Source organism: Dromiciops gliroides, chromosome 1, assembly GCF_019393635.1.
Source record: "Dromiciops gliroides isolate mDroGli1 chromosome 1, mDroGli1.pri, whole genome shotgun sequence".
NCBI classification, from domain to species: domain Eukaryota; kingdom Metazoa; phylum Chordata; class Mammalia; order Microbiotheria; family Microbiotheriidae; genus Dromiciops; species Dromiciops gliroides.
The window spans coordinates 696650605-696672589 of record NC_057861.1 but is presented as its reverse complement, the minus strand read 5'-3'; the positions used below and the strand labels follow the sequence as shown (position 1 = coordinate 696672589).

The 21985-nt window shown below is 37.4% G+C and overlaps 1 protein-coding gene across 1 annotated transcript in view; it reads right to left on the bottom strand.

Moving 5' to 3' along the window:
- Positions 1–21985, bottom strand: part of FAM120A (family with sequence similarity 120A) — a 156247-nt gene that overhangs the window by 6601 nt on the left and 127661 nt on the right. Inside the window, 5 exon segments of the mRNA XM_043984196.1 lie at positions 8289–8385; positions 10607–10748; positions 12699–12836; positions 13593–13776; positions 15598–15807. Coding sequence (XP_043840131.1) covers positions 8289–8385; positions 10607–10748; positions 12699–12836; positions 13593–13776; positions 15598–15807 — 771 coding nt within the window.

Genomic DNA, 21985 nt, shown 5'->3' with positions numbered 1-21985 from the left:
GAACAACAGGGGGGACTGTAACGATTGGAATAACGCCACCTGCTGGATACTTACTGTAGAGGAGTTCTGCCCATGAAGGGAAGGTCTTTGAGGGCAAGACCAGGAGTCAGGAAGTGACGCGGGCTAGTGGGAGGAGGAAGGAAGAGACTGGCGCTCAGTCTCGCTTTTTTTTTTCCTCTGGACTCTGGTGGAGAAGGGAGCTAGAAATGTGCTCTCCCTTTAATAGATAGAAATCTAGGCCTTTTTCTCTCTCTTTACCAAATTCTTATTCTCCTTAATAAATGCTTAAAAGTCTAACTCTTGCTAAAGCTTATAATTTATTGGCGACCACTCATTAGATATTTTAGACAGTTTAGCTAGAATTTTACCCCTTAACAGAGTAACAGCTAACAAACGAGGTAAGAGTCTGGACCTTGAATCGTGACAGTCTAGAATAACAGGCCAAATTTAAGAGAAACAAAACTGAACAAACCTCAGCTAAAAACAATATGTAAAGAACTTTACAAGGAGTACCTCATTTAAGATTCTTCAAATCACAGAACTCTAGTCCAACCTCCTGATTTTACAGATGAGGAAATGAAGGCACAGGGAGGTTAAGTGGCTCCACTGTATCATTAACAATGCTTTTTGGATATGCATTATTATGTCTATTTTACAGATGAGGATACCAAGGCTCAAAGAAATCAGGTAACTTGTGCCCAAGGTCATAGGGATGGTGTCATAGATAGGACTTAAGATTCCCAAATCTAGCCCTTCATTAATCTATAGATGTGACAATGATGGGAAGTGAGGGAAGAAGAAGGGGGCAGGCTTAGTGGACCACAAGATCTAGATGCATCAACAATGTAAAAGAACAGCCAAAAAAAGCAAATGCCACTTCAGATTAGAGGGGTAAGATGTCCAGAAGAACAAGATGACAGTCCCAATGAAGTCTGCCCTGATCAGACCACACTAAGAACACTGTTCAGTTGTGAGTACTGCATTTTAGGAAGGATACTGACAAACTGGAGTATGATCCGAAGAGTAACCAAGATGAAGAGGACCAGAAACCAGGCTAGATAATGATCAGTTGAAGGAAATGGAAATGTTTAGTCTAGAAAAGACCCCAGTATGTGTGTATGGGGTGTTGAAACAGCTCTCATCAAATATGTGAAGGGGCATCATATGAAAGAGAGATGTGATTTGTTCTGCTTGATGTTAAAGGGCAGAACTGGAAGCAATAGGGGAAAGTTTCAGAGGCACATTTTCTCTTCAAGTGTAAAGAAAATTCCTTCCCATTAGAGAAGTCCTAACATAGAATGGGCAACTCAGAAGGCAATGGATTTGCCCCCTTGGACTATCTCCCCCCAACCCCCAGCCAAAATTACTAAGCCAAGGCTAGATCACCACTTCAAGCAAAAGTAAGATGAAAAACCCCACTAATGGGGTCTTGTGTTTCCAGGAAAATGGAAGAGGGGGGCCATCCCTCCATGCTCTCTCCTGACCAGACATCTCAAGTTCTATCTATAGTTCTGAGTCTTGCAGTTTAAGAATATCCAGGAGGAATGCTCTAACTCACTACTGATTAGAAAGATGGAAGTCAAAACAATTCTGGGGTGCTACCTCATACCTACTGGATTGGATAATAGGACAGTCGAGGAAAATGACAAATGTTGTAGAGGGTATGGGGAAAATGAGACATTAATGCACCATTGGTAGAGTTGTACACTGATTCAAACATTCTGTAGAGCACTTTGGAACTATGGCCAAAGGGCTATAAAAGCATGCATCCCACCACTACTACGTCAGTATCCAAAAAGAGATAAAAACCAAAAAGTTAAAGGACCTACATGTACAAAAAAATATTTATGGTGGCAAAGAATTCGAAATCAAGGGGATGCTCATCAGTTGGGGAATAGCTAGACAAATTGTGATATATGATTATGATGGAACATTATTGTGCTATAAGAAATGATGAGCAGGATGCTCTTGATGCAAAGTGAAATGTACTGTGTACAAAATAACAGCAGTATTGTAAGATGTTCAGCTGTGATTGACTTAGCTATTCTCAGCAATACGATGATCCAAGATCAATTCTAATGGACTTATGATGAAAAATGTGATTCATCTCCAGAGAAGGAACTGATGGTATCTGAATACAGACTGAAGCATCATTTTGGTTTTTTTTAGTTTATTTATCTTAAGGTTTTTTTGGGTCTGTTTTTTTTTCACAGCCTAAAATGGAAATGTTTTACATGACTACATATGTATAACTTATACTCAATTGCTTACCCTCTTAAGGGGGGGTGGGGGGAAGGAGGAAAGAAGAGAATTTGGAACACAAAATTTTAAAAATGGGTGTTAAAATTGTTTTTACATGTAATTGGGGAAAAAAAATTATAAAAAGAAAAAAGAATGTCCAGGAGGCCAACCAGAGTGATGTCACTTGAGGAAGTGAGTGAAAGAAAAGGGATTTTTGAAGAAAAAAAGACTCAATTAGGAACACAAGAGTTGTGCTGGCTTCAAGTATCTCAAGGGCTGTTATGTGGCACAGGGATTAGAATGGTCCTATGGGCTCCAGGTCAGAACCAGAAGCACTGAGTGCAAGTCACAAAGAGGGAAATTCAAGTTTGATGTTGGGGAGAAAAAAACCCATCCCAAGAATCAGCTGTCCAAAATCAGAATGGATTCTCTGAGGAGGGGCTCAGCCCCCCTTGCATCTGGGGGTGGGTTGGATCAGATGGCTACAGTGGCCACTTCCAAGTCTATATTCTGTGATTTTCTTTTCCACATTTGAGATTCTGTGATTGGACCTTCCAAAAACTATCTTGATGAAACAAGTCCCATTTCATTTTTCTCATCAATGGAGACCTGTAGATTACCAATTGAGAAATTACTCTTTATAAACTTAGGCAGAGAGATAAAATTTCTTCTCAGATCTTGATTTCCTTAAAAACATTTTTTCTATTCTATTATCTTACCCTTTAGTCCAGTCAGACAAATAAATTAGTATTTAGAAGCCGACTATAATAATTGTTCTTGTAACCTTGGAATGGAAAATGCTTGCACAAAAACAAGGGACAGTTAAAGAAAAAGAGCCGATTGGGGATTTATCCCCAAGTGAGAATTTATGAGGTGTTACACTAGACTATGTTGTAGTACTTACAAAGGAAGGAAAATGTATAGTCCCTGGCCTAAGGAGCTTATGATCTAGTCTGAGTGACCAAACTAAAGTCACATGAAAGAAGCAATACAAAGTCATTGATAATTCAGTACTAAATTATGTGGTTAATTACCAATAGATATTTTAGACAGGCTGTTGGAAAAGAAGTATTCAAGAACAAAAGAAGGGAAAGTCATGGTGCAATTATACATTCTGGTGGGAAGAGCTGAAAGGAAATTAGAGACCTGAAGACAGTGATTGACTGTGATCTCTGGGGGATGAAGGAGATAGTGAAAAGCAAAAATTTTGTATTTTATCTCCTCCTCACGTTTTTTCAATCGTCTTCACATGAGCCACTGATGCCTTCCCCCTTTCAGGGTGGAGCCACATCATCCCTCTTTATTACCAGATTCCTCCTTTCATTCTCTTCATGCTGTGGTTTGTAGTAATGTTTCTGTGCTACCAGGGGACCCAAGTTGTTAATAAATTTTGTTAATTCTACATGCTGCATTCCATGTGATAAGTGGCATTCCTAACTGAACCAAATGAGCTGACAAGAGCAGGATCCATTAAGTAGAACAGGATGGGAGGTGCAGCTTTTCTCATGAGATCAGAGGTCAGGAGAGGTCAGAAAGCAGGTCAGAAAGGCTGGGATCCAAGGGGTTGTAATGTGGTCCTTATATTAAGTTAAGTACATCTCCTCAAGAAAGAGTGGTGGCAGGAATTTGCCTAAAAGGTTCAGTGAGAATATAGAGTGATGAAGTTCAGAAGCCTAGTACTTCTAGTAGAGAATTGAGCCAGGGGGATGATTAGCAGTATTAGTCATGGAATCAGATAAGATGCCTTATTGTCATCCTTGGGCCATTCTCAATTGGAGTCTCAGCTTCCTCATGAGTAAAATGGCTATGGTTAATAACTGCCTTGTCTCCCTCTTAAGATCAAATGAAACAATGCCTATGAAGGTGTTAACGAGATAAGACCATCAACATTGTCTTGTGTTTTTCAGTTTGAAAAGTTATTGCAACAGAAAAATAACAGCCTAGAATTATACTCTTGTACTTCTTCTGAGTCTTGTCTGTTGATCACTATACCAGAAAATAGCACTATTGGTGTCCAAGATTAAAATGGCATCCTTGGGGCAGCTAGATGGCAAGTCACTTAACCCCAACTGCCTCACTTAAAAAAAAAAAAGCATCCTCACTGAAATCACATATTATCTTTATCTTTGAGGTGACTATCATGGACAAACAAAAGTAATTTAGTTATATTTTAACCAAATTAGAAACTAATTCAGTTCAAGAGTTATGCCACTGCATGATCCAAAACAATTCTGAAAGACTTATGATGAAAAAAAGCTACCTATCTCCAGAGAAAGAACCGATGACATCTGAAGGCAGACTGAAACATATTTTTTTATTTTTCATGACTGCACATGTATAACCTATATAAAATTGCCTGCCTTCTCAATGAGGGGTAGGGGAGAGAAGAAGGGAGAGAATTTGGAACACACATACACACACAAATATGTAAAAAAAAAAATGGTAAAAATGTTTTTTTACATGTAACAAACTGGAATCAGAGATAAGCAATGATATGGGGAATACTGAACAAACAGATTTTTGGATTCTAAATTGGTAAGAGGCATTTTGAATAAACTGTTCATAGACCTAAATCAATCAAAATAGGCAAGAGCTAAAATTTGAGAATATTAACACCTAACATTTATACAGCACATACTAGGTGCCAGACACTGTGCTAAAGCGCTTTGCAATCATTATCTCATTTGATCTTCATAGCAACCCTGGGAGGTAAGGGCTATTATTATCCTCATTTTACAAATGAGGAAACTGAGGCAAACAGAGGTTAAGTGACTTGTACAGCATCACACAGCTAATAAATGTCTGAGGCTGGATTTGAACTCAGTTACTACTGACAACAGGCTCAGCTCTCTATCCACTGGGCCACGTAGTGACTATAGTTATAGTGGAGCAAAAAACAAACTTTAAAAGTAAAAACATGAAGGTTAAGTTAAAACATATGATAAAGCACTACATAACATGCCCAGTGCTAAATGTGGAATAATAAAGACCGAGATTGGTCACTTTATATATACATGGTAAATACAGGACTTATTATTGATAATGTATTTCAATGGAAATGGTTTCCTTTTTCACCCTTTGCATTTTGTTTTAGGCATTTAAAGACATTATTCTTCACCAAGATGCTCTAGGGAGTCATGACACAAAAGAGGTTAAGAGTCCTGAACTAGATGATCTCCAAGATCCATTCTATGATTCTATGAAGAAAAGGGAAGATTCAGAGACATGAGAATGACCTTGGGACTAAGATGAAGTCAAATCTAGATATACGGAGTTTGAGGTTATGGCGACACATATAAGTAGAGATTTCTTGGGACAGCTAGATCTATGGGGCTTAGCAGTCTAGCAGGGCTAGAGTGGCCAACTGGGAGGCATCTTCAGTAAGCTTCAAAACAATGAATGAATATACACAGAAAGAAGAGATGAGAACAGAGCCTTGAAAGATGTCAACTGTCCTGCCGGGGTTAGGGAATGGAATCAAGAAGGAAAGAGACATAAAACGGGGCATAAGAAAGGTACCGCGAGCAAAAGGAAATGGTAAGTACCATGGAATTAGAGGAAGCTGAAGGAGTATCTCTGTGAGGACTGTGAAATGATCCTAAGAGACTGATTTAGAAAAAAGGAACTATATTAAACAAAGTCATTGGTAACTTGAGGACAAGTCTCCAACAAGCAGATCTGTGAAAGAGACACTGTGCTCTTCTCTCTGTAGACTGCAGGAAATCTTGGTGGGGCCCAGAAGGAAGCTTGTATTGGCATCCCTACCCTGCTTTGCTCAGATAATTTACTGTGAACAGAACCTCTCCATGCCCTTTAATGATCCTTAAAAGCTTTGAAAAAGCAAAGAGTATCTCTTCACAAAATTCCAACAGGAAGACCACCAGTGTGTTCGAATCCTTCTGAAAGAGTTATGGAAGGGTATGGACAAGAAAGGCACAAGATGTGAGGATGTGAATGGGTTCAGATCTCCACCACTGGAGTCAGCACATACACTGTGGAGAACATGTATTTATTCATTTATTAACTATAATGCATCACTCTTTGACCACCCTCCTTGCCTCCCATATGTCCCTAATTTGAAACCATAATTGTATAGGCGTTTTCCTTAAAACAAATTTGTTTAATAAAGTTTTCATATGAAAAGCCAGCACTATAAACCAATTCATTACAAAGTTTGCCTAGAGCTGTTTTGTGTCATGAAATACTCAGTATTGGTTTTCTACAATGTGAACTACTACAGAAAACTGAAAATAACATGTTCTGGTACAGTGAAAAAACCACTAGGTTTGGACTCAAAGGGTCCAAACTTTGACAATGTGACCTAAGGCTGAAATCATGTAACCTCCATGCTGTGTTTTAATATCCTCTTTACAAAAGAAGAGGTTGGGGCTAACTGATGTCTAAGGGTCCCAAATGATATACTACTCCATACATCACTTATTTCTTTCCATTTTGCCAAATTTGGCTTCATTCAAAGTCGAAATCGAGTTCAATGCATTTCTGTGAAGCCTTCTTTTACTGTTTCACTTCTAAACCTCTTAAACATTTTATAGGTAAAGCATAACCTCAAAGTCATACTTTGCATGCTTCCATAAATTTATTAATTACTAAAATTACTATTATGCCTGGTATTAAAAATAATTTATGAATCAGTAATCTTATGGAATGAAAGTTTTAGAACTGTATCATACAGAAAGTGGACTGACCTGGGAGTTCACAGACCCCAAACCCCTGGTGCAATACATGTCATCATAACCACTTTATTGCCATGTGTGTCAGTAAAAAACTGTGGAGTGTGGCACCATGGAGCTAACAACAAACTAGATGCTTTTAAAAAATGACCTATTTCTTGACATGCCAATGCCTCAAATTTGGAACACAAACAAATATACTTATTTAGGATCCATCTGCACAAACCAAGGTGTTAGCTAGCGGTAAGAAGTAAAAAGAATTAGAGACTGAATACTACATCCCTTGGACATGTCAAGAGAATTTATTTTCCCTTTGTTCAAATAGTTTCCAACTCTGGGTGCCATTATTAGATTCACAGATAGCTGACATCAATAAGGATATAATTTCCATTTCTATTTACCATTTTCATTTCTCTCTCAGTTCAGATCTTACTAGTGTTGGTCAAGTCTCTGTACCACCAGATAAGAATGCTACATTTTCAACACCTGGACTGTCCATGAAGACCACTTTCTTCAGACCAAAATATAGATCCCCACTGAGAAAACCGCAATTCTTCTTCTTCGTTGGTATTGGCTGGCTGGCTTACTTATTTCATCATTAACTTGCATCCTTTTCTTTTGCACATATCCCCAGATGCTTTTATTCTTTCCCCTTGACCCCCACACCCCAAGACTAAGATTTTAAAAGTCACTGGAAAACAACGAAGTGTAACTGTATTTAAATGGATGGAGTGTCTGGAAGTGTAACCTCTGAGATGGAGGGTTTTGGATTAGGAATTGCCTACTTAGATGATGACAGTGAACTACTCTTCAGAAGTTTTAATAAGGATGGTGTTGTTTATGCATGTATAATTAGTATAGTATGTAAAAGCTGGACATTTTAGTTGTTATTCTCAAATGTAACAGTGGACAAAGGGGGTATCAAACAGCAACTACAATCTTCTAGGGTGGAAATGCTCAGATAAACTGGGAAAAAAAATGAAAAAGAGAAATAAGTTAACAGAAACTGGCTAAAATAGTATGAGTGGGAAAGGACAGAGTTCTAAAAAGTTCCTTTTAAATTTTAATTTACATCTTTTTTTTTAAACCCTTGAATTATTTGTTTAAAATTAAAGATGCTTATCATAAACTTGTCCCTGAAATCATCTGGAGCACTTTCATTAAATCTACTAGTGAAAGGTATTTTACAATTGTTATCCTTAACAACATGCTAATATTCGCAATGTCAATGATTTGCTAGCAAAGATATCATTTAAAATTCTTTTTCCTGCAGAGACCAGTTCTGAAAACCATGCAAAGTGGAGGACCAACTTAGGATAGTATATGGGGTAAAGCAAGGAAATAATTTTTGATTACCTGAATTGCTCCCTGGCTTTTATAACCTCTTCCATAGTACCTTCCTCCTCTTCCAAATGTTCTAATGACTGGTGTGGAAATAACTCCTCTTGGACGCCTAAAGTATAAAACAAAAATAAACTTATTTAAATTTTTAAATTTAAATAGACAATTCTTCAAATAAAGTAAAATTATACCTGGAAAGCAAATTCAATGGACACAAACAGCTTAATTTAATGTTCTGAATAGTGAATATTAAATCTATATTACCAAAAAAAACCTTTTAAATAGAGAAACCAAAGAATTGTTCTTTATAACACACTCATTTCATGCAAAGACACTGAGGAAATATAAAATATTGTTTTCCATCAACGTAAATAGAACTTTAAATCATTTTGCCCTAGTAACAAAATGCAACCCAAACTGCCCAGCACTCAACACTTAAAGAACAAGGCAAATCTAGCAGGAATTATTTTAATTTAAATGCTTACATTCAAACAAAAATTATTTTAAAATGCTTTATCAACTATAGGAACAACAGAAATAATCCTGACTTATTTCTATCATCTTCATTTAAAAGAAAAGCAAAAGAAACACTAGTCAGTTTAAAAAAGCAGCATTTATTAAGCCTATACTATGTACCAGACACTGTGCTGGATGCTAGGTATACCAAACTAGAAGCAAAACAATGTCTGCCCTCAAGGAGCTTAGATATACCAGACAAGATGATACAGACATTTTTCAATTTGCACTCAGAGTCCATCAATTCTCTATGTGGAGGTGGCTCCTTTTCCTTTTCTTTGACTTCTTTGGGATACAGGCCTAGTTGTGGCATTTCTAGGTCAAAGGGTATTCACATTTTTATAGTCTTTTGGGCATAATTCTAAATCGTTCTCCAGAATAGCTGGACCAGTTCACAACTCCACAAATGGTGTTATCAGTCAGGGTAGCCTTTCTGACATCCTCTCTAGCATTTGTCATTTTAACCAATCTGCTGGATGTGAGGTGGTAGCTCAGAGTAATTTAATTTGCATTTCTCTAACTATCAGTGATTTAGGGGATCCTCTTATATCGCTACTGAAAGCTTAGGGTTTTTTCCTCTGAAAATTGCCTATTCATATCCTTTGACCATTTATCAATTGGGAATTGACTTTTATTCTTATAAATCTGGCTCAGTTCTTGTAGAGAAGGCTGTATGAAGAAACTCCCCCAATCAATGAAGGTCAACACCTTCTCGGTGACTTGTAGAGTCTTAGAGAATAGCCTGTGGCCCTGAGAGAGGTTAAGTAACCCAAGAAGGTAGGACTATGTAGTCAGTGTAACTAAACAGAATCTGAACTGAGAGTTGACTAGCTTCAAGGTCAGCTTTCCAGTCACTATATCCTCCTTCATGAAAGATACAAAATAGAGAGACCATGTAACTTTGGGAGGAAGGGCTGCTGGAGATTGGGGGAGCAGGGAAGAAGAGGGGAAACTTCTTGGGGATGATAGAGATGGAGTTAGGCAGGGCGTGCATCTTGTGCCTGTGCAAAGGCACAAGATGGGAGATGGAAGGTTGTATGGGAGGAAGGGCAAGAAGGCCAAACTGGATGTACAGTAACACACAGGAAGGTGGGGAGTCATAGGGAGGAAGGCTACAAAGGAAGATCAAAGCTAGGTTGTGAATAACTCTAAATAACAAACTAAAAAGTTTGCATTTGAGTCATTGGAAATCTATTTAGTAGAGGGGTGTAACATGGTCAGACCAAAGCTTTAGGAAAATATCTTTAGCAACTGTGTAAAGGAAGGTTTACAGACCTAAGGCATGGAGAACAATGACAATAGTCCAGGCAAGAGGTTAGGTTCTGACTTAGGGAGGTGGCCAAATGAATAGAGAATGCATCAGATATAAGAGATGATGTAGATATAGATATGACAAAATTTGACAACTAAAAGTATATATAAGGTTGAAAGATCAATAAAATGTCACAGAGTATAATAGCTTTATTGAGAATCATTTACTTCACTGAACCATTTGCTCTCTGAATCTGAAAGTTTGAAGTGAGGAAGTTTCAACTAATTTCAATCCATTTAATTTAGGTAGGTATTTGGGTTTTTAAAAAATTACATTTGAGGGGCAGCTAGGTGGCGCAGTGGATAGAGCACCGGCCCTGGAGTCAGGAGGACCTGAGTTCAAATCTGGCCTCAGACACTTGACACTTACTACCTGTGTGACCCTGGGCAAGTTACTTAACCCGCATTGCCCCGCCAAAAAACAAAACAAAAGAGAAAGTTAAATTTGAAAAAAAAATGTGTAGATGTCTTCAACTCAAAGAACAAGCCCCCTATATTGAACTTACCCTCTTGCTGGTCCTCCCACAGAAACCACTTGTAGAGGGAAAGGCCCTCGTCCACCCCGTCCTCGTCTGCTTCCAGCCCAATGGCCAACAACGGTGCCAGCTATTTCTAATTTCCCTCCCTGAGAAGGAATAGGTTGGACTCCTGCACAAAAAAGAAAAAAAAATTCTTTACAACCACAGAATTAAGGGTGCTTGATGGAAGCATGTAATTCTTTCCCCAACTTTGTTTTATATACAACTCCCTGTTCTAGTTTATAGACTTCATTATTATTGTGTGGAAAATCTATGTCTACTGTTTTTTTAGTTGCAAAAGAGCATTTTGTTACTCTTAAAAAAAAATCAGGTTAATCAGCCCAATTATTTCCAGCTCAGTGTAAGCCTTGGATCTGCTGCTCTTTTAAAAAAAAATTGTTAAAAACCTAGAATTCCTCTTGTTATGGTACTTCCAGGTATTCAAAAACCCTACATAATGTAAAATATACCTTAGGTCACGTATATAATAGCTACTTTTCCTTAAGCAATATAACATCTGCCTTAATATATTATCTCATTTGACGGTACTACAGAGATAGGAACAGATTCAGTAAAGTGTGCTACTTAAGAACACCTTTTAACAGAGTTTAGCTATAAATATAAAAAGCTAAGCAACTTTTTTGTTAGATAAAGAAGACATGCTCTTTCTTTTTCCCTATATTTTTGTGTTGCTTAAAGCCCGTTCCATTTTATTTCTTATTGTTTGTTAAATTTTAATGCCTAGTACCAACAAGCATAAGAAGGGTCACAAGTATTCAATGTCAATTAATAGATTAATTATGGCTATATTACACATGGTACAAAGTTCTACACCCTAACCAGAGCCTATAGATGAAAAAAGAATCATGTCTAAAAAACGGAAGAATTTATTTGAGTCAACTTATGATTATCTCAGTATCAGTGGAGATGAGTTTCCATCAGAGCTATAAGTAGTTCTGGAACTCTCAGAGCAAGGGAGAAATGGGATTCAAGCTCCCTCACATAATATCATAGTCCCATGTCTTGGTAAGGTTGTTACCAGCCCTTAAGGAAGAGGAGAAAAACTGATTTATCTTCCAATGTCCTTTACCCTAAACCACCCCTACATCCCCAAACCCTGAAATTCATCCCAACCATTAGCTAGCTCCAGGATTAGGCTGGGGAAATAAACAGTATCACAGAGGAACATTTTGTTACGTCAAGGAGCAGAGGCAGCTTTGCAGAGAATCAAACAGAGAAATTAGTGAGGTAGCACAATGGGAGGAAAGGTAAGCTCTGGAGGAAACCATCCTGGGAGAGGCCTGGATGGGAGAAGACAGTGGTAGTGAAGGCAGACAGGAAACGGAAGGGGGAAGGGAGGAGCAACCCCATACGCCTGAAAATAACTAGGGGCTGATCATTTTTAGGTAACTCTTTGCTACCTTATTGCTATTTAAAAAAAATACATCCTGCAACGCTGTATAAGCATATTGAATAGACTGAGTGGATAAGATGATCTTGGCAAATAGTAAAAGTACATCAGCCACATAAAAGTACAGAACTAGCTTATCCTGTACTGTGGAATCAATGACCAATGTTAAATATGTGCCATAAATTCCATGTTATTTAGGCAAAATTCATCAGCCCTTTCAAATGAATCATCCTTATCTAATATATTCCTGAAAAACAGATTATAAAAAATTTACAAAAACTTTATGCCAGCATTTCTGGTACAACATTAAAATCTACCCAATGTTACTGTCTTCTACTGGGAGACACCATTACATACAAAACAATGACACTTTTTGTTCTTTTTATCATGAATATCAGTTAGTTAAGATGGTTAAATCCATTTGGAAAAACTCACGAGAGGACACAGCAATGTATTAAGAGGTTACTAAGGCCTGGAGAAAGATTCTAGCTGAGGCTAGCGGTTAGTAAATACCATCACAGGGACCTAGAGGGAAAAATGCTCTGTAGAAGAGGGCAGCAGTTATTAAGCAGTTAAGGAAGAAGAAAAACAGGCCATCAGAAGGGGACCATCAGACCATGGTGCAGAAGCTGTTGGCAGAAGCTGTAGAAAAGGTGTAGGTATAATTACCGCCCTGTAACTTGCTAGTCCTGCTGCTGTCACTGCCAGAGAAGGCTGCGGAGTGTCCTGCTGTGGCTGCCACCCGGAAGGCACGGTAAGCACCTGTCGCTACTGTTTCCCCATAAGGGCCTCCAAAGCCATAGACTCCTGTTAGACCCAGGGCAGAGAGAGACAGGGGATTCACCAGGAGGGAAGAATTACCTTGGTGCTTGGTTCTAAGTTGTGGGGACCTCCTCATTTAAATATGACTTTAATTAATCAAAAAACTTACACTAAAAACTGATAGAGGAACAAGTTATCTTGTTAAACAATTTAAAAACAACTCACCACCACAGAGTTTTGGTTAAAATTGGCAATGCATGAGTGTATCACTTCCCCAGGACCCCTTCCAGAGAGTTGATCCAGAGTATGTGTAAACCCTTGCTTTGGGCAAAGGCTGGTTTCTGGAAGGTTCTAATGACTGGAACAACAGAAGGGAGTAGGTTCTCTTTCGGCTTTGGCATGTTACATCATTTCTACATAACCATGAAAGAGCACACTTACAGATATAAAGAGAGGGTGTCTATCTTGGTTTTAGTCACATTCACAAGTCTGAACAGTTTTCAAATGAGTATTTCTTGATCCTGATTTTCCTCCCAGTCTTTTGGTAGAGATAAATGGATCTTTGAAATTATATATAATTTATTGGCGTCCCCCTTCCATTGTTCACACCCACTGTAGAATTCATAGGTAATGCTAACAACAGTGAGCTCTAAATACTGTGTTTAGTGTAGACAACTTAAAGAGCATTAGAAACATAGGCCATATTCTACTTTAGCAATTTATGTGAATAGATTAGACACAATAAAAGATAGAAAAGTAAAAGAAAATCCGTCAAAACTTTTGCCTTTCACATAGACTTACCAGCAAAACCTCTACCCCTGCCCTGAGGTGGTGGGACTGGCCCAAAGTGTCGAGGATACATTGAAGTTGGATAGAAAGGCAGAGCAGGAGGAGGTGGAAAAGGGAGTGGATGATTCTGCCGGGAGAAATTTAATCCTTCCAGGATGCTTTGGCGCATCTTTTCTACCTTGGCAGCCTGCTCAGCCTAGAAATCAAATGTATAAACATATTTAAAAAAAAAATTTTTTTTTACCAACAATTTAAACTATTATAAATTAACAATGAAAGAAAAAAAATTACTAGGACACATCTAACTGTAAAACTATCAACTGATAAAATGATAATCCTTTAAAGAAACATTTTCAGAAATCTGGGAACAATCTTAAAAAAGACAATTTGTATATAACTTTTAAAAATCCTTAGTGATTAAAAGAGTGACAGTTGTAGATATAGCGCAACAACTTACACTCCTCTTCTTAGAAATATGCCAAGCCCAGAGCGATACATATAGTGGATAGTAAATGGCTGCTGAACGAATAGATCAGTAATCTTGCTTTCAATCCACATGTATTCATTGCCTCTTTTTTCACCTTTACATCAATACCATTAAATATTTAACAAAATAACAATCACCATTTATAGAGGAGGACAGCAGGACATGGAGTATTGGAGAGACTTGACTGCAAGGGTTATTATATTGAAAGGGATTTTCCTTTCATTTTCTCTTGGTTGCTGCTATTGCAATATAGAAATGTTGAAGATTTTTGTGGATTTAATTTGTTCAACTTTTAATTTTATATCACCATCGCCTAATATAGTACGTGGTACACAGTGGATGCTTAATGACTGATTATTTATTGACTGATCCTGCAAATTTAGCACAGTTATTATTTTTCTAAACTGGTTTCTTTGTTATCTGTATTGAAAAGAATTGAGGAAACTAGAATTTCTGGTCTCTATAGATTTTTTTCTTTAAAAAAGAAACTTCTGGGGCAGCTAGGTGGCACAGTGGATAGAGCACCGGCCCTGGAGTCAGGAGGACCTGAGTTCAAATACAGCCTCAGACACTTAACACTTACTAGCTGTGTGACCTTGGGCAAGTCACTTAACCACAACTGCCTCACTTAAAAAAATAAATAAATAAAATAAAAAAACTTCTGAAGTTAGTAACTATGAATAAAAATACACATCCAAGTACACAAACAAGACTTCTATAGAAAATACAAATATTACTTAAGATTTGTTTTAAAATTCATGTATTAACTTAAAAAAATATGTTGTTTGATTCGGTTTCTCTAAATCATTAAGAATTTATCCCTGGTGACGCTAAGATTACCACTACCTCCTCTAAAGTAATCTACACCACCATCATTTCTCCTCAGGAAAAGGAAAGGAATGCATAGGTGAGGTGGGAATGAGTGGGTGGGGAATAGAAAGCCTGGACTGGTGAGGAAAGTACTTCACAAATGCCAAAAGACCACCCCCAGGTCTGTAACACAGTCTTGGCAGTGCTTGGGCCCTGCAAAGTTAAGTGAGATGATCAAGTCACACATACAGTAGGCATTCAGAGGCAGGACCTGCACTCAGGTTCCCCTGACACCAGGCAGGCAGGCTGGCTCACCATCCATTATGCCATGCTGCCTCACCTAGATGTCCACTAAGCATTGCTCTATTTCTCCAACTCTCAGTTACAGCAATTTCAAAAACTTAGCTATTTTCCCATAAATGTGTAACAAATTTGGGTTTGTCAACTGCTAAAACATATACGTGTCATTCAGCTAAGGAAGTCTTGACTCAGGTCATCTTCAAAACCAACAAATTATTCCACATTTACAGTGCACCCACAGCTCTCAGGGGAACATGGTCTCTGTTTTCAAGAGCATCATTTCAGATTAAGTATACAGAGTATGTGGATTAGAGATACGGTAAGTCTCATTTCTTTGCACGAATGAGAGCAAACAGCAATGTTATTCACATAAAACTAGAGTCCCACAATTCTATATCATATTCATTTCTGGTCACCTACCTGACCATCACAGAGGTCAATGAGTGGAATCTTCTCCCGGCTTGCTTTGATGAGTTTGGTTTGGAAGAGTTTTCCATCAAAATACATCCAAGGACAGCAGTGCTCCCAAGGGATTGGCTGTCCACATGCGTCATTTGCAAAGAGCGCCATATCCACACCACTCATGAACAAAGCTGACAGCTGAATCCCTCGTGGATCTAGGTTCTCAATCTTTAAATGGAAAAAAGTAACTTCTATGGTATAATAGTACTAAAGTTTATAATTCCCCCTTAAAATGTTTATTAAATTTCAAAGTTAAAATTGGAAATGCATTAGCTAAATAACATTATTAACAATTTTAATTCCAACTTCTGTATTGTATTTTTAAACTCTTCAGAATGATTCTTATTTTAAACTCAAATTCCTAAGTTTTGTAGCACTTCTCTTACAACCATTCTTTGGGGTAGCTATTGCCAATATTGTCCCCACTTTAAAGAAGAGGAAATCAAGACTTAACAGAGGAAACTTAAACAGAGAATTTATGACTTGCCCAAGGTCCCACTGCCAACAAGCTGAAACCTCAACCCATTCTTCAGTCTGATGAGTGCTATCTAATTTTTACCATTCTGCCTTGTTATACATCTCCTTACAGTATAAATGAGCTTTGGTTGTGTCAAACAAATAAGAGCATGTTTTAAAAACATGCTGAAACATTTTCATTGAGACATCAGATAATTAGTAATTTTCTTGCTTAAATGATCAATTTCACAATGCCCTTATCTATAAGGGTAAAACAATCTGAAATGATGAAATAAAAATTTATAGGGGATTTAATTTTGTTATGTATGACCAATGTACTAAGCAAATGCTACTGACTGATTATAGCACATGTACATGAAAGGCACAAAGAGGAAAAATCTAACAAATGAAGATGGGTAGCCTCCAATTTCTGAATACAGGATGCAGGTAAAGAAAAAATTACTGCCTAAGAGCAAGTGTTCATTATGGAACCAGGGTCCTTAGCCAGGGTCAAGGATGATGCTGTCTAAAAGAATCTCTACCCCACTTACTGCCTACTTAAGCTGCTGTTAGGAAGCAGTCTCCAGTAGTAACATTGCAAATAAGGTGGGTATCTAAGACACTGATTATTTTGTCTAACTCTAGAGGATCTTATTCTGTGTGGCTGCCCACAACCCTTCATATCGAAGTAGACTTAAAAAGGCCATGTTAGAGCAACCTCGCTTCGTTTTTGACAAGGTTATCAGATTGATTCCATTAATCTAATGCTGTAGGCATTAGATTTTTTTGTTTTGGTTTGGTTTTTTTGGCATTATATATTTTTTTAAAGCTACTGCTGATACTTTGAGGTAAATTTGCAAATGAATGAAGGGCCAGATGCAAAGAGAAATCATTTATGGTTTGATAACAAATTAGAAGGTGGTCTTTAGGATATTCCAAGGATTTGTACTTACTCCTGCAGCATTTATTTGTCAAATCAATGACCTGAATGATGAAATAGATGGTATGCAGATGACATAAAACCAGGAAAGATAGTTAACAAATTGGATGGTAGTATTTTAATAGATTCTGACAGAGTAAAACATGAGATGAACTGAAGATGACGTAAGTTCATAGGGATAAATGTAAAGTCTCAAAATTAAGTTTAAAAAAAAAAAAAGAAAGATTAAAAGCAAACGGAGAGAGGCATGGCTAGACAGCAATTTGTCTGAAAAAGGCTTGGGAGTTTTAGTAGATTACAATCTCAATAAGCGAGAAGTGACCAGAACTAGTTCTGGCGATATTTCTACCACAATCTGTTAGAACTAGCACGTGCATGCACACACACAGTAATGTGTTCAGTTCTAGGTGCCACATTTTAAAATGGAAATAGATAAGCAAAAGAGTCTAGAAGAAAGCAGCCAGGAAAGTTGAGTACCTTGAAATCATGCTATAAGAATATCATCAGGGGAAAAAAAGAATATCATCAGCTAAGACCTAGAGAAGATTTGGGGACCAGGGGAATGGGAAGAGTTTGCAGAAACAAACAAGAATGCCTTCAAGAATTTGAGGAATTATCTGGTAGAAGAGGAATTAGAGCTGTTCTGTCTGACCCTTTACAAGACAGAACAAGGGAAATGAACCAAAGCTGTCACAAGGCAAACTGAGGCTTACAATGTCCTCTACCAAACAGTGCGATGCCAGGAACAGTGATCTTCCACAGAGCTGCTGCTGCACCTTCTGGGGGGTCTCAACCCTTACTCGGCATTCTCCCTAGTGAATGCACCACTTGGGGAAGCTTCTTTACCAGACAAAGAACTCGGCGGGCTTCTAAAGAGCCCCGAATTTATCAGTGTCAGTCAGGCCCTAAGCACCTTGAGGGAAGAGTCTTCCAATTTGAACTGTCTTTGGATTCCCAGCTAAGTACACCCAGTTTCACATAAATAGACACTTAATAAATGGTTGATGGATTAAAAAATGATTCTACATGTCCAAGTTTTGTGGAATCAAGATCCCAAAATTTCTTGAGAAGTCAGCAGAATGAAGGTTCCTGGAAGTTAAAATACTGTATGCCAGCTGGTGACGGACTCTGTTGTCTGAAGTTCCTCACCAGGAAATTAACTATTTTGGCCATAGCAACTCATGAAACTATCTGCAATGAGGGGAGTCTCTACAGGCAAGAAACCACTTAGTTTTGGAAGTTGAAGTAATTCAAGTTCAAACGATTAAAGAATATGATTGTCAAAAAGCTTAACAGTAAATAGACCAGAACTGGGGTGGAGGGGGGGGGCGGAGAAGAAAAGAATGTAATATTTCACTCTATTTTAACTATGTACATATAACTAGAACATACATTTCTAATTTATGCTTGCATACTTCCATGCTTAATTTTCATTACAAATTTCCATCAATCTTAGGTTTTTTCCTTTCATATGCTAACAAGAATATGGTTAATGCCTGATTATCCATATGTAAATGACTTAGTTTGAAATTTTTTTTGGGGGGGGGCAGGGCAATGAGGGTTAAGTGACTTGCTCAGGGTCACACAGCTAGTAAGTGTCAAGTGTCTGAGGCCACATTTGAATGCAGGTCCTCCTGAATCCAGAGCTGGTGCTTTATCCACTGCGCCACCTAGCTGTCCCCAGTTTGTAATTATTGATGAAAATTTTCTAATACCGAACTGTTTTCTCTCACATCTTCCATGCTGTCAACTTAATAGGGTATATAATAACATTTTAATATTAAACATAAATAAAATAAATCTGTTATTTGAAGAACAAAAACTAGAGAATGGATTCTAAAGCCCAATATAAATAATCTTATTGGTGCTATCAAATCAGCCTTTAGCAGCTAGCAAAGAGTTTGTCAAATTTTTTTTCCAGTTCATTGAATTCAGCTAGGACATTCATTTCCCTACACCTCCCCTGCTCCCCAGTCCTGGAAAGGTATGACCATTTTACTTACCTAGTCAAGCTCTCTATCTAGACCTCCCAAAACATTTCATGGAGGAGATAGCATTTAAACTGGGCTTTAAAATACAGGTAGGAAGTCAAAAGGTAAAGAGGAAGAGTAAGGACACACCAAGAATAGAGAACTAGTCTGAATAAAGTCACAGCAACGGGAAAGTAAAGTATATGGTTTGTTTGGGTTTTTTTTTTTTTCCGGTGGGGGGGGAGAGGAAGAAGTCTAGTTTAGCTAAATCATTTATGCAGGAGGAAGAAGCAGGAGATAAGGTTGGAAAGCTTAGGATAGCACTGGATAATAAAGGAATGCCAGGAGTTTGAACTATACATGTTTATAATGTTTTATAGCACACAAAGTATTTTTACTTATATCACCTCATTTCACATTTCCATAACAATCTTGTGAGGTAGGCTATGAAATTATCACTCTTACAAAAATGAGGAAATAAAGGTTACACAACTAATAGACAGCTGAACTAGAACCAGAACCTAGGACTTCTAACTCCTGTTCTAGTCCTCTTTGCTCCTGAGCAAGCCAATGAAAAGCCATCAATAATAACTATGGTGAATTGAATTTTTCATAGACATTACTGGCCTTTTAACATGCCCATTCCTACATACCCTTATTACTAGGTTTGACCACACAGTGTTGAATTTCTGCAATATAAAGTTGACATTCTTATTCATGTCTTTAATAAAAGTTAATTTGAAGATATACTTAAATTGTTATCAACTTGCCCATCTATCTTTATTTATGTATCTTTATATAGTTATATACAAGCATGATATATACATATGTATATAATACCACCTTATATACCTTTTGTGTTTTAGATAATCTTCATTTGATCTTAAAAACTACCTGGTGAGGGAGGTAAATAATTTTTATATTCATTTTAACAGAGGAGGAAACTGAGGTGTACAGAGATTGACACAACTAGAAACTAGTGGAACAGGGGTTAGAATGAGAAGTCTAGTGATCTTCTTGTGACAGCCCTATACATATATATATATATATGTGTTTGTATATGTACACAGAGTGTACGTATATATGTGTACATACATATAGCACACATGTAAAGTCAGTATATACATACTACATATGAAAAATATCAAAAGCTTTGCTGATAAATACAAATATTGCTAGACATATGTAATAAATATATGCACACTCACTGATAATGTTAGTAAGAGTTTAACAACCAGCTTAAAGTTTATTAATATTCTTGTAATAATCTTCTCAGATAGGTATTACACAATATCTCCATTTTATAGATGAGGAAACCAGGCTCAGAGAGTCAATTGACTTATTCAGGGTCACAGTTAATAAGCACCAAGACCAGTACTTGAAGGTAGGATGCCCAACTCAAAGATCTAGTCACTATACAAACAACAGCTATTTTTCTTTCCACAATAGATACAAGCTTCATTTTCCAATTCCTAGTCAAAAAGTTGACAAGGGAAATGATAATTTCAGGACCCAGCAAAATGCACCTTTCCCCTGTGTACTGACTGAGAAACAGTGAGGATAATTGAGGCCTTTTGAAATTAGGGAATGGGGGAAGTGATATCAAAGGGAAGAGAATCAGCTGCCCAAGTAAATGAAACATGTTCACAATTGTTACTCTAAACCCTACTTACATATGGGTAAAATCTTTTCCTTTCCTATGTTATTTTTCTTCTTTCTTCTTCATCATCATCATATGTTATTTTTTTATTAAAAAATAATAATTTCCCCCTTAGAGTAGACATATACAGGAGAAATGTGCTCAGAATCATACCTTATATATGTATGTATGTATGTATGTTTATATGTAAATTTCTTTAAAAGCAGCCAGGCAAAGTGACAGCAAAGGAGCTACTTCAAACATGGGAGGATGTCCTCTCACAAGTTTCCACACAGAGAACTATTCTGCTTTTATCCTGCACACAGGGAATAACATTTCCTCTTCCTAGTCATAATCTAGGGCTTTTTATGGCTGAGAATAAGAGTTTATGATTGTGAAGAGGAAACACCCTAAACATCTCTAAGACACATACTACTCCAAGTCACTCCCTTCTTCCCTTCTACCCACAAAAGAGTTGTTGAACAAGTGCCAGAAATGATAATTTTTTTTCTGTTTAGAATTTTAATTTCCAAATTACATGTAAAAACAAATTTTGACATCAATTTTAAAAAAACCTTGTGTTCCAACTTTTCTTCCTCCTTCCCTTCCCACCCCCAAGAACGCACACAATTCAATATAAGTTATACATAAGTAGTCATGGAAAACATCTCCACATTAGCTAGGCTGTGAGAGAAAACAGTTAAATTATTTACATACACACACACACACACAAATATATTAAAAAAAATTTTTTTGCAGGGCAATGAGGGTTAAGTGACATGCCCTGGGTCTCACAGCTAGTGTCGAGTGTCTGAGGTCATATCTGAACTCAGGTCCTCCTGAATCCAGGGCCGGTGCTTTATCCACTGCGCCACCTAGCTGCCCCCATCCAAGCACTTATTGAAATAAAATTACAACGCAAAACCATTTTCCAGGCAGACAGTTCTTTATAGGACTACTATGAGATAAGACTGTATAAAGCACATAGCACAGGGTCTGGCACGTAGAAGGCCTTAAAAATACAAAAATACTACAAATGGTTAGTATTTTTTTTTCAAGCACAAAAGAAAGAAAATGTAATCATTCTAGATGGTCCATACACACTTTAAAATCTTCTTTAACTACTGATTGAGAAAGGGTTCTTTGGAAAATGTTATTACTTTAGGTGAAAGTTGTACCAAGATAACACACAGTTCTTTCATCGTTTTAGGCTAAGAGAAAGGTTAGTATATGCCATTTTGTGTTTTGCACATTGTACCTTCTCAATAGCAATTATACAAAGTACATGTGATTGTTAAAATGGCAAAGTAGTGAAATGAATTACTATCTAATCTCACTCCC